We start from the raw sequence: 12,809 nt of genomic DNA on the forward strand, positions 1-12,809 counted from the left end.
TAAATCGTTCCCTTGCCATACCGAAGGAACGGGTTCGGTTCCCACATTGGTACATTGTGTGAAACCTGGTGTGCCCCGTCGTGATAATGGTCTGAAACTACTAAAGGATGCGTACGCACTCACTCACCCATCCACCTAAGATGACAAAAATTAGCTTGGAGAAAACAGAAAATCTCATTTCCAATACTCATTTATCTTCACACTTTCATTACTAAATTTCTGTAACGTAATACATTGATTGGTACAATATTTTCTAGAAATACCATGAAACATAACAAATACACTGTACAAAAAAACCCAAACAAACCAAGCATTGTATATTGACATCATTTTGTGATGACATTGTAATGTCTCAGTGTAATGGCCGTCTCAAAGTGTTTATCAAAACGAGGTGGAACGTCATTAAAATAAAAGGCTAAAAAGGCTTCTATCCTCTTTATGGTCCTGTTTTGTTTAGTCATATGTACCATTCATTGACAACTCCTCGTCCACGGCCATAGGGGCGTTATGTTCTTGCACAGACAATATTGCCAACAGTTCCAAATTTCCTTCCGCTATCGGCCTGGGAAATGAGTGTGTATCATTCACCCTTCCTGACCTTACTAGCCCCTTTGGTGGAGTCAGTCGGGTACCATTCAGTGTATTTGAAGACACGAACTGGACATGGTTGGTTAGGGCGGAGCTTCTCTGTTGCTCTATCTGCGACCTCATGGCTTTCCTCAAAGCAATCTGAGAGTCCAGTCGGGAGGGAATACAACAGTTCTTCTTTCTGGAACTCGGCAAAGAAGGACATTTAAAGGGGACGTTGGGGACACCAAATGCATCGTCATCATTGACAGAATCTCTGGCAGTGTTGGGCACAGAAATGTGAAGGCCATTACGAGGAGTCGACACAACAGTTTCACGATGTGATGCCTGAGCACATCTTTGTGTGGCATCTGGGTGAATACCTTTAGGGTCAGTCTGAATGTTATGAGTCTTCTTAGTCTTTCGTGGGGTGGTTCTTGGAAGAGCTACCCATCTCCGGATCGTCACACCCTGGCTTGTGTCAGGAGAGCTGATCATTTCCCTGAAAAAAAAATACGAAGATTGGAATAATCTGTTTTGCTCAACATTACGCGATAACGGAACATATATATTTGTACATAAATTAACTGTGATTACATGATATAAATATATATCTCCGTCATATTGTGGACAATAAGAAGCACCTGGATCAAACCATTTCATGTTGAAGAAAATATGTTTGATTCCTTGGGACAGTTTCCCAGGTATGTATAAGGAACAAGCGTTCCACTTGGAGTATGTAATTTGTCATTACCGTGTCACGTGAACTTAATATGGAGTTTAGCGACAAAGCGTACAGTTTTTGTTTGTTTATGTAAATGTATTTAACAAGGGGCCTATCACGTGTTTGTGTAGGACATATTATGTCATCGGTTAGCTTAACACGGAGCTTTACGTCAGGCACGGTTCCTAGAGTGGGATAACAATCGGATTAGGTTTATTGTAATCGTACATTCAGCCTGTGTATAATACACGGTATTACATAGGCGATATTACAGGCCAGGTGGGTATAAACAAGCAACGAAAAAGAAGTACTATCACTTTGTGATTAGTCAGAAACAAACATGTCTTGCAGTTTAATATAGACAGGATATATGTGAGTTTCTTATCCGCATGATTGTTATATCGGCAAGAATGATTTGTTCCTACACTTTGGGATGCTCGTCGTCTCTAAGTTTCCTGACACATTTCATCGTATCCTAAATGCGCAGACGATGGTGAAAATGTAAATCACTGCATCGTCTGTACCAGACTTGATTATTTACAGACCGCCGTCACACAGCTGAAAACTTGCTGAGCGCGTCGTTAAAAAACAAATAATGTAAAGCAGCAGTATGGAATTTCAGTCGGTTATAGCTCGTATATAAGGTAAGCATTAGTCTATTAAGCAATTTGAGGATACAACTGTGAACACACACTGCATTTCACTCAAGAAGACCAACGACCAAGTGAAATTCCAACAGGGGGCCATCAGTGCAATGCTCGCTAAGCGAGGAATAACATTTATGGAGGCTTCACGTATATATTCACAATCGAAGCGAGATTTTGGAGAAGCTAGGATTCAATAAAGTAATATGGATGCTGAAAGCCATGTGTAAGACTACAGTCATATAGGCATATATATTAATAGACGGGGTTTGCAACCACCTTCATACTTTGGCCGCTTTGCAGGACGAGGCCATGGACCCATCTACACAAAGTCATCTTAGCTGTGTCCATCGTAACCAAGTCAAGTACAGGAACCTGACAATACTTTTAAAGATCGTTCTGATATAGTTTCAAAGTTTTTGTGACATCAATGGCTGGCTACAGGCAGTTGGCGTGTTCAAGCTGGAACAAGACTGAGCATTGTGGCATGAACTCTGAGTGAGTGAGTTTAGTTTTAAGCCGCATTTAGCAATATTAAAGCTATGTGGCGGCAGTCTGTAGATAATCGTGTCTTTATCCTCATTCACTGACTTTGATCAGGACGACAACAGGCGCACCTAACCGTTTCATCAGAAAGACTATGAGGAAAGCGTGGTCAGGTTTCGCCTTAAACTGAAGATGAGCTTCACAGAGATGTTAGAATGATGGACGGAACTTGCATGCCTGACATCCATGTGTTATCCCCAGTGGTCGTTACTTCACTTCATTAAACGTAGTATTTTTGTTATTTTATGGTATGACAGAATTTTCCTACAGTCGCCAAGAACCGAAGAGGTGGTGTAAATTCAGCTAGGGTCCATGTAGGCAGCAAAAGCACTGAAAGTCCCCATGGTCCCTAGCGAGGTGATCTTCCTAAATTTGTTGGTGATCAACTGCCTGTTTTTATTTTGTATAGTCTTCAGTAGTTAAACTGTTTTAGATTTAATTTCTAGTTATAAATTTGCATCTGTCTGAATGCAGAACATTCGAATTCGTTGACAGATATTTATTATTTACTTTTAATCATTATTAAACTGCAACTTAATTTACTCACGATATGTCTGCAATATTGCTGATGTGACTTACAAGTTAACTCACTCACTCGCTACTTCGTTCGCGTCAAGGCCAGGGCTGGTTAGTATTGGCTGGGCGGTTGGGGGTTAACTCAAGGGGTAACTATAACTGGCAGAACATCCTTCACATGTTATTCAGGGACAGTAGGCAGTACTATAGTGACAACATCCTGTCGGCATATCTTTCAGTGCTTCAAGATGAGTGAGTGGGTGAGTTTAGTTTTAGGCCACACTCAGCAATATTCCAGCTATAAATTATGACGGTGGTCTGTAAATAATCGCGTCTGGACCAGACAACCCAGTGATCAACGGCACGAGCATCGATCTGCGCAACTGGGAACCGATGACATGTGTGAACCAAGTCATTGAGCCTGACCACCCGATTCCGTTAGTCGCCGCTTACGACAAGCTTAGTCGCCTTTTCTGTCATGATTCTGTTTCAAGATGAAACAAGTGAGTGATTGAGTATGTTGCTTATAGCAATATTCCATCAACATCACAACGATCAACAATGGGGTGGAATGAACCACGTTGACATTAGACATTTGATTAAGAGCATGCCTCTTGGAAGTGGAGGCGAGTTCACGCAATTTAAGTAAGTTTGGCGTTTCAAAGGTTCAGTGGTCCTCCACGACTCCTGTTATGATGTTTATCACACCATTGCTTATGTGACATGAAATCTTTACTCAGTGAAAATAATTTAGAAGTGGAAGGAACATGAGTACAAGACAAGTTTCCTAACAACTTGTTTATATTCTTTATGGGGCGTTTCAGAGCTCTGGGGCGCCGTATACAGAATACAAATGCAAGTGACTGTGAGGTGAAACTATTTGCCATTTTACTGAGACCACGACCATCGGTATACCGTGAGACATGATGGGTGACCCGTGAAGGTCCCGGGGTAGAATAGGCCTTCAGTAACCCATGCTTGCCATAAACTGCGACTATGCTTGTCGTAAGAGGCAACTAACGGAATCGGGTGGTCAGGCTCGCTGACTTGGTTGACAAATGCCATTGGTTCCCAATTGCGCAGATCGATGCTAAGTTGTTGATCACTGGATTGTTTGGTTCAGACTCGATTATTTACAGACCGCCATCATATAGCTGGAATACTGCTGAGTGCAGCGTAAAAAGTAAACTCACTCACTCACATGATGGGTACGAGCTTAGTACCAGAAAATCACGATCTGTGGATTCAGCCAAAGGGAAGGAACATAGGTTTACAAAACGTCAACGCAAGACAAAACATGTCTCTAATATGCAACGAAACAAATTCCAAGAAGCAAACGAGCAGTAATTGTTTTATTGTTTAACGCGGCACTCAGCAATTGTCCAGCTATGGCCATATGGTGGCACTCTGTAAACAATCGATTCTGGGACACTCTAGCCAATAATCAACAGAATGAACGTCCATGTGCGTAACTGGGATGAGATGACACAGAAGAACAATATACAAATGGAAAACTCTAAATCAGTGATGACATCAGGTGCAACATATGTCATATTTGGGATTTCACTTCCTCAGCAAAGTACAAATTCTAGTACTTTTTTTTTTGGTTGAGCCCCATCCGGGATTCGAACCCACATCCTCAGAGTAGTGGACGCTTTAACCACTAGGCTACCCCACCGCCGCCTGTCACTGAAATTGCATTAAACGGAGTATTTGTTTGCCAGTGCAGAGTTCTGAAAACGTACTTTTCGTGCAAACAAACAAAACAATTAGGAAACAGACCGGGAACACAGTCACGAATCTATTTAAAAGCTATCACAGTATTCAACGGTACTTTGTGTTTTATCGGTATTTAGGGACGAGAGTAATCATTACACAGCATGTACAGCTTGTCAAATAAACAACAGAGCTCATAATGTATTATTGGAATGCATGCTCAACAGAACACAACCACTATGACACATTAGCCACTAAAATGTTAGCCACGTCTTAATTGCAATACTGTTTACCTTTAAACTTTTTCCACTTCATACGACGCGGAAACAGACCCCAGCGTATTCGAGAACCAGTTGGCACCTATGGCAGTACCTACCTGTTAAATGCCACAGATGCACAGTTACAGGTATGTCTCTGCTAAATCAATATACCGTTTAGGTGTTTGAGAGATTCCAGCTGTGCGTATATGCAAATCTGCCCAGCGCCCGTCCTTTAACATAGCCTTGAACGTGTATGTGCCCCATCAACCACTTGCCTGGATATCGTTAAGAATATCGTAATTGGTATTTACGTTGAAAGAGGGCGCCAACACATGTCATCGTGTTTTATCACACATCACGGAAAGATCTTACAAAGCTCATTGAATTTCTGTTATGTAAGGAACGTTGCCCAAGGCAGGCGTTACAATGGTGTCGTGAGCTCCAGACAATCTCAGCCAATTATCACGATTTCCCAATGGCTGTCTGGGTGTATGTAATAGCTGCTTAGGGCATACATGAAATGGGATTCGGTGAGGTTTTAGTTTAACCAGCTGGGCTATATTAAGGGCCCTGTTGTGGCTCATGTAATTACTGGTTTCTATACATACGTCTGTTAACTTGGGTAAGAATATACTTCATACTTAGCAGGAAATGCTGTTGGGTCCCGGAAACCGGAGTAAGCAAATGAATCACATATTCCGGGCTTGCATCATCTCGAAGCGTTTCTCACTTCCAAAAAAGGCGGAGCGATTACCATTTCATCGTCTGACCCATGTAAAGAACGTATTAGAAGATTCTCGCTGACGAGTGATTAATTTATGATTGTTGAAGACTACATTGAATCCGTGGAACAAACTGAGGATGCTGGGATGTAATTTGTCTGCGCGAATTTGCCAGTATGCACTCAGCAATATGCCAACTTCATGAAGGCAATAAGTGAATAATCCTATCTAGGCTAGCCCATCCGGCGACTGACATTCTGAAATCAACCAAATCACTGAATCTGATCAGCCGATTTATTTTATTTCTTTTCTGTCATTACCACCAGAAAAGATTGGTGGGGACCAATTATACCTACCCATCCCTGCGCTGAATTAATAGTACTTCTGGTGGTACTGGTAATTAGAACTGAGTTTGTGGGTGAGTAGAGGACACAGAGGATGAGTACGTGAATGAATGAGAGAGACAGTGTGCGAGTGAGGTTTAGGCCGCACGCTGTATTCAAGTTACACATTGTATATAATCGAGTCTGGACCAGACAATACAATTATCAGAGAGATACAGAGAGGGTGAGTGTGTCAGTGAGTGTCTAAAACCTGTGGAAAATTCTTCAGTGTTTTTACTAAGGTTTTAGTTCGTTCCACAATAAAACCCACAATGTCGTCTGATCCAGTGAGCCCGGGATGTCGTCTGCCACCATGTGCTTTGAGGAACTGTATTATCACCCGACAAACACGTCAATCATTGAGACCAGCAAGGCCTCACACTGGAGGCTTAGATACTTGCCCCAGATTGGGAAGACTGATATAGCAGGCAATCAGATTGTCTCTCGTGTCCGATATTGAACAATCAATTATGATATCCGTTTTATATCTGCTTCTAGATTTGGGACGCCCCAGGTAAATATATTATCGTGCACGTAACGCGAAACGTATATAATTCTTCAAAGGCATTTAGAAGTTGGCATAGTAATACATGACAATTTTATGGATAGCAACTTCAATGCGCGCCCGGCCTGCTGATTGGCCGAAATCGACCAATGCGCCAGCTTTGACTGACAGACTGGATCGGTCTATTGCGACTGTAAGGGATTGGTGGTTTTGGTCATCAGATCAGCCATATTCGACATGCAAGACGTTAAAGTTAACGTCACATACATGTTATCAGAGAAGCTTGCATCATAGGTAAAACCAGCAACAGTGGAAACACTTGAAATCCTAAGCTGAGGTTCCTGTTCAACAGTAACATCCCAAACAGAATATGTTCGAAAAACAGCTCCGTGTTAATCCTAAAGTTATAGGCAAAAGAAAGTGAAGACTTTTTATTTTCAATTTAAATAATTTGACAAAGTTATCCAAGTTTGTAAACTCCTTCTAAGCGGAAACGGTTCGCCCAGACACTTTCTAATCATTGTCCCAAACACAGACTGTTGGCTGTGTAGAAACACGTGAATTTGCGAAAAAATGCCAAAACGTTCATCTCAGAGATTTTGCAAAATGCTTGTCAAGAACTGGTATAAAGAGGCAGTGAATCAATGGCCCGCACCTCAGCTGACAGAAGTGAGTGAGTGAGTGAGTTTAGTTTTACGTCGCACTTAGCAATATTCCAGCTATATGGCGACGGTCTGTAAATAATCGAGTCTGGACCAGACAATCCAGTGATCAACAACATGAGCATCGATCTGCGCAATTGGGAACCGATGACATGTGTCAACCAAGTCAGCTAGTCTGACCACCCGATCCCGTTAGTCGCCTCTTACGACAAGCATAGTCACCTTTTATGGCAAGCATGGGTTGCTGAAGGCCTATTCTACCCCGGGACCTTCACGGGTATTCAGCTGACAGAAAACCATCGAAGTTATGCCACGGTTAACACCGCAAGAGATAGTGGGCCATAGGTATGCAGCAGATGGGCGCCAGCAACAGCCATATTGCTGGGACCCTGAAGTGTACACGTGGCACCATCATGAGTTTGTTCCAGCATTACAGGCAGACTGGCAGCACCCAAGACAGGCTACAATCAGATAGACCGCGAGTGACGATCCTACAGGAAGCCCGATACCTGCCTACTCTTCATCTGCGCAACCGGTTCATCACGACAATGGAAACGGTGGCAACGACTCTACGACATGCCATCATTCAAGGCTCTACGACATGTCATCAGTCAAGGCTGTACGACATGTCATCAGTCAAGGCTCTAAGACATGTCATGCTATGGCGTCTACGTGCAACAGGTATCAGCCCTCGACGTCCCCTGTGTGAAAACCAGGAACATCGTCGTCATAGTTGTAGAGGACAAAGGCTGTACGTCGCTGCCTGGCACGAAATTGGCAGCGAGTGTTTTTTACAGACGAAAGTCGGTTCACTATGTTCCATAATGATTGCATGTTTTGCTTTGATTTTATCAATCATTAGTTTAGGGTGTTAACTTTCTTTTGCCCACAAGCTTACTTTATTCCCTTTGTTTCCACGATCCAGTGAACTAAAGCACTTTTAATATGCATTCCCTTCCTGTCCCAATCGAGCAGACTGGCAGTCCTGGTTGTCGTTATTACACAAACCTACCTTTGCACTACGATGTCCGTACTTTAGTGTTAAGGTATCTGAGCAATGATCCCCTTACCTCAAAGATCGAATTGTCCAACGGCCACCTGGCAAATTTGATATGTATCATGCACTTTTGCCGTATGAATCAGACAGTTTAGAGTTTGTTCTTAAATGTGTAATATGGGCTGTCTTTCTGAAGTGTATATTTTGGAGTGAGAAGTTTTGGCTTCCTCTCTGACCCTGGGTATATCTGGTTGGGTACTTTACGCCACATATTCCAGTGATAACTCCACCTCGATCAATATTAAAACTGTTTTACAATCAGTAATTGATATTGCTAACTCCCAGGGTAAGTCTATTTGGTGGTCTCTGCGGCGGGGTAGCGTGGAAGTGACGTATAACCTTTTCATTTGCTTGTTTGGTAGCCTGAATGGACATGGCTTTCTGTCGATTTGAATAATGTTCCAGCAATATCAAGGCGGTTGACACAAGCAATGAGGAAATTGAACCCAGGTCTGCGTCGTGACGAGCTATAGCTTTAACTACTTGGCGACCCAATCGCCATTGTTTTCCTAGCAATTCTAACTAAGAATCATCGTATTACCAAAGGCCGGTGACCACCAAATGAAAACATCGGTTCTAGAACATGCGCCCATGTACACGATTACATAAAATACTAATTAATCGTTCTTTAACATCATACAGTTGTATCAGTTTTATGAAACAGGTGAATAACTCTTTCATTTATTTAACATTACCTGATGCCATATGGAATGTTCTGCATACTTTTGAAGTGAACTTCCTGGAGGCGATTCCGATCTTTTTCCAGTCTCTGCAAGAAAGCAGACGACACTTCACTTGGTTTGGTTATCATCTGATCAAGGTCGCGTGACGTGGACCAACCTTCAACCGTGTTCCCATCCAAAGGCGGACAACGCTCTGATGTCATCGGATGGAAATGTTTTCTGCTTTTATCGCCATCCATGACAAACTCTCCTTGAATGTGAAATGATGAGCGACAGGCGCTGAGATTCTGTTATGAAGAGTCAGGTTTTCTTAAATATCCTGTATGGCGTCGAAAACTGAAACTGGGATCACAATGTCGTCATCAGAGCATGCTTCACATGTTCGGAAGATGTTGAAACTCGGTCCTTCCTCGGAAATAAAAACGTATCATATTAGGTACACAGTTTGTTATCCCAAACTCTCGTGGAACACTCAGACCAAGATGAATTCGCTGTGCTTTCAACGACTACCTTTGCCTGATTAATACTGCGTTTCATACTGTCAATACAACCTTCAAAGGCAAGTATTGCGTTTATCGCTAAATCACACAGGCAATACAAAGCGCTGTATACCAATATCAGAAAGTATGTGAAACTTTAACAAACTCCTTTGTCCCATTGTTTTGGTGAAATAATTACACCCCAGTCACACCAGGACCTCCACCAAGGCTGTAGACACAAGTGTTTCTATTTCGCCAAGTACAATACCTTGCAATAGACGGGTAAATGAAGTTCACTCCAGACAATGATCGCCCAATTGGGAAGAACTAATTCAGGAAGATACTCCGAATGATCTGTCAATAAACCCACGCGAAGAGATATGAATGACTGCCCTTTATCACGAACCAGGGAATACAAGCGATGAGACCTCGTGTCCCATGCAATAAATACAGATAGCGTATATATGGAATAATAGATCAGCACTACTTACAACAGCAATGTAAATGTGGCAAATATATGCTTCTGCGTTTCGAGAAATTCAATTTCCGTTCTGACAAATCTATTTGAAGCTGTTAATTGGCACTGTTATCTAGTGTAACTGCAGGCGTTGGTAAGATCAGATCTGTATCACGCAGCCGGTACGGTGCATTTTCGTAGAGCAGTCTTCCAATATGATTGTCGTCTGCTAAGGGCATCCTTGTACTGAGTGCACTACGTTCATGAACCAAAATGAAAACGTCTCGCTCTGTTCCCATATCCCAAGGAATGACAAAAATGTCTTCATCATTGCGTGAATATATTGGATGCGCGAACATATCACAAAATCTTTACTTTTGCTGTAATATTCGGTCGTTATTAACGTCTGCTATCCTGAAGTATGTCTCCAGGACATATCCTTTGCATATCTATGTCATCAAGCACACAAAACACATTCTCCGCAGCTCGGGGGACGGTGTCTGTCGTGAAGGTGTCCACAACGACACAAAATGTCTTCCAAAAAAGAAAATCATGTAAACTGTCCTTTACGACAACGTGGTTTCATTACCCGGGCTAGTAGTGTTGTCCAGGTGCAGGTTTCTACCGGGTATTAGTATCAAGAATATTGTATTGGTAAATGTCAGGGACACAAATCCTCAATATCCTTAAATCCCCAATCGTAAGACTCGCCGTAAACAGTAGTGTCAAACTGCTGATGTCTCCATAACAGTGCTCGTTATCGCTAATGCCAGTTGTGGCCCAGTATCTAACAATGACCATTCCAGACACAACGTCGTCTGTCTTTCTGGGACTGGAAAACTGAATAGGTTGCTGTTTCTGTGTTTACACGGCGACTGTCATAATACACCGGTTTTCAAAACGAATATAATTCATAATGTCGTTTGATTTCTCTTATGCATAAAATGGTCCTTTCTTTTTCGTACAAACACATTCAAAGGATTCATTGAGTCTCTTTTCTTGATGCTTTCTTCACAACCGCTTGGGAACATTATTACTCTAAATCTATCCGCAATTGAAAATAATTGGTAAGATATCAATAGCAAACTTAGTTATCTGTACGCGGGCGCTCCTTGAGAAGGTAATTGCAGTCAGGTGTAAAAGGACGTACCAAGTTCGTGCTCCAAGGGCCTATCCTGACGGCCAAAAAAATTCATGATCAAGAATTCCCTTTTGAAGAGGTAACACAAACGTCGTATCTGTTCGTTTCAAGAACGAGGATTGGTTTGCATATATTCAAACCTGTCGTTTTCAATAGAAGTCATCTTTCTACTGTAGTACGTCGCACATAGAACAGCTCGCAGTTGTATTTTACCTCCCGCAGGAGGCCGCTGTTCCTCATTTCTCATCATGACAAAAAACGTCGTCTGCTCATAACCACGATCCAAACACCAGATCACCCTCGTAACTCTGTTTGACCACGGTTTCAACATCGCTACAGCATTCTGGCAGCGGTTATTAATTCTCCTTGCTGAAAACTATCACAATCAAACTGTCGTCTGCTTTCATCGGAGTCATGACTTGATATCACGGCCCGCGGAAAGCCACTTCATACGGTGGGTCAACGGGTCCGATAAATCTGGTAAATTGTAATATGACCATTGGGATCATAGGGCATTGACAATTGATCACAATCAATCGCTTATTGACTTGCTACCACCTGACAATAACGCTGACCAATTTATCAACTCATACAAGCATGCCGTTAATGTGAAGTCTGTTCGTCCATATTTGCTCCTCAATAAATGTGTCTGGTCCTATGTGCAAGGGTGAAAAGACGCTGAATTTTTCACACTAAATGTACCTCTTACACTGACTGTCGTAAGAAAAACAAACCTATTTATCACCCGATCGGTGTGCATGTAGTTACCAAAGTACAATTTGTCCCGACACAATATTGACTTCACGGGAATGAATGCAGGCAACGGGAATTGTCTCGTAAAGAACAGTCGCAGATATGTTCAGATCAATATAGCTTAACGAACCAGTATATTCATCGAGTAGCAGATTAACTGCCTCTTGAGGAAAACGTTAACCCCCTGAGGAGGTCGGCCGTTTTTATGGGATAACTAGAAACACAGCGGAAACTAGACCAAGTTTGACTGAGACCCTTCAGGGACAGCTCCCTACTCGAAGTCCCGTTATAAATCAGCGAAGCAACACTTACTGGAACTCTCAAGACGTTGACATGGAGTATAATTTATCCGGTTAATACCTAGGTAAACTTGGTAGCATTTGCGAGTTTCGTGTCAAGATGCTTATATGAGAATTTGATTTACAAAAAGGTCAGTCTGAACTATACGAGGTTAAGGAATTGAGTCCATAAGCATGTGGCTTAATGCAAGAATAGCACGTGTCGAAAAATAGTTATATTATTTCTAACCACATTCATATACACGCGAACGTAATTGAACGGGAATGCATTACATCGATTATATGAATTAACGTGAAATGGTCGCCTATGAATAATCGACGCTTGACGGGTGGAGAACTTGGAGACTGAATACCGGATGATACATTCGTGAGGAATACACTGGAATATAGAAAACGTTATTGAATGAGTGACTGAATGTGTTGGAATGCTATCCTGTCAATTTGAAATGTGAGGAATCTACAAATAGTGCATGCCTAAGATACCTACCACTTAAGTTAACTCAATGCGCATGGGTGTGGTGTCAAACCGAGAAAATGGGCTTCCAACCCATGATCACAATATTCTGGCACGAACAAGGTAGACAACTCTGTGGAATGCGTGATGCCCTTTACGCGTGCATGTGTGTGCGCATCTGCGTTTTGTGTGTCACTGTAGGTGTAGTGGTGTGCGTATGTGTTGTGCATGACATGCTGCG

General features: G+C 42.3%; 1 protein-coding gene across 1 annotated transcript; it reads right to left on the bottom strand.

Annotated features, from left to right (window-relative positions):
• Window positions 1-180: 180 nt before the first annotated feature.
• Window positions 181-9,224, bottom strand: LOC137296562 (uncharacterized). The gene is made up of 2 exons (XM_067828369.1): window positions 8,998-9,224; window positions 181-1,069 (listed from the first exon to the last, which is right to left on the bottom strand). The coding sequence occupies exons 1-2, from the start codon at window positions 9,222-9,224 to the stop codon at window positions 454-456; spliced, it is 843 nt and encodes a 280-aa protein (XP_067684470.1). The 3' UTR covers window positions 181-453.
• Window positions 9,225-12,809: the final 3,585 nt, after the last annotated feature.

Source organism: Haliotis asinina, chromosome 9 (genome assembly GCF_037392515.1).
Source record: "Haliotis asinina isolate JCU_RB_2024 chromosome 9, JCU_Hal_asi_v2, whole genome shotgun sequence".
NCBI lineage: Eukaryota > Metazoa > Mollusca > Gastropoda > Lepetellida > Haliotidae > Haliotis > Haliotis asinina.

Bases quoted from the DNA above. Each gene is read 5' to 3' on its own strand.
- LOC137296562 (XM_067828369.1), bottom strand. From the start codon at position 9,224: ATGGATGGCGATAAAAGCAGAAAACATTTCCATCCGATGACATCAGAG. The intron at 1,070-8,997 runs GTAATGTTAAAT...TTTTTTTTTCAG, and splicing joins AACATTCCATATGGCATCAG to GGAAATGATCAGCTCTCCTG.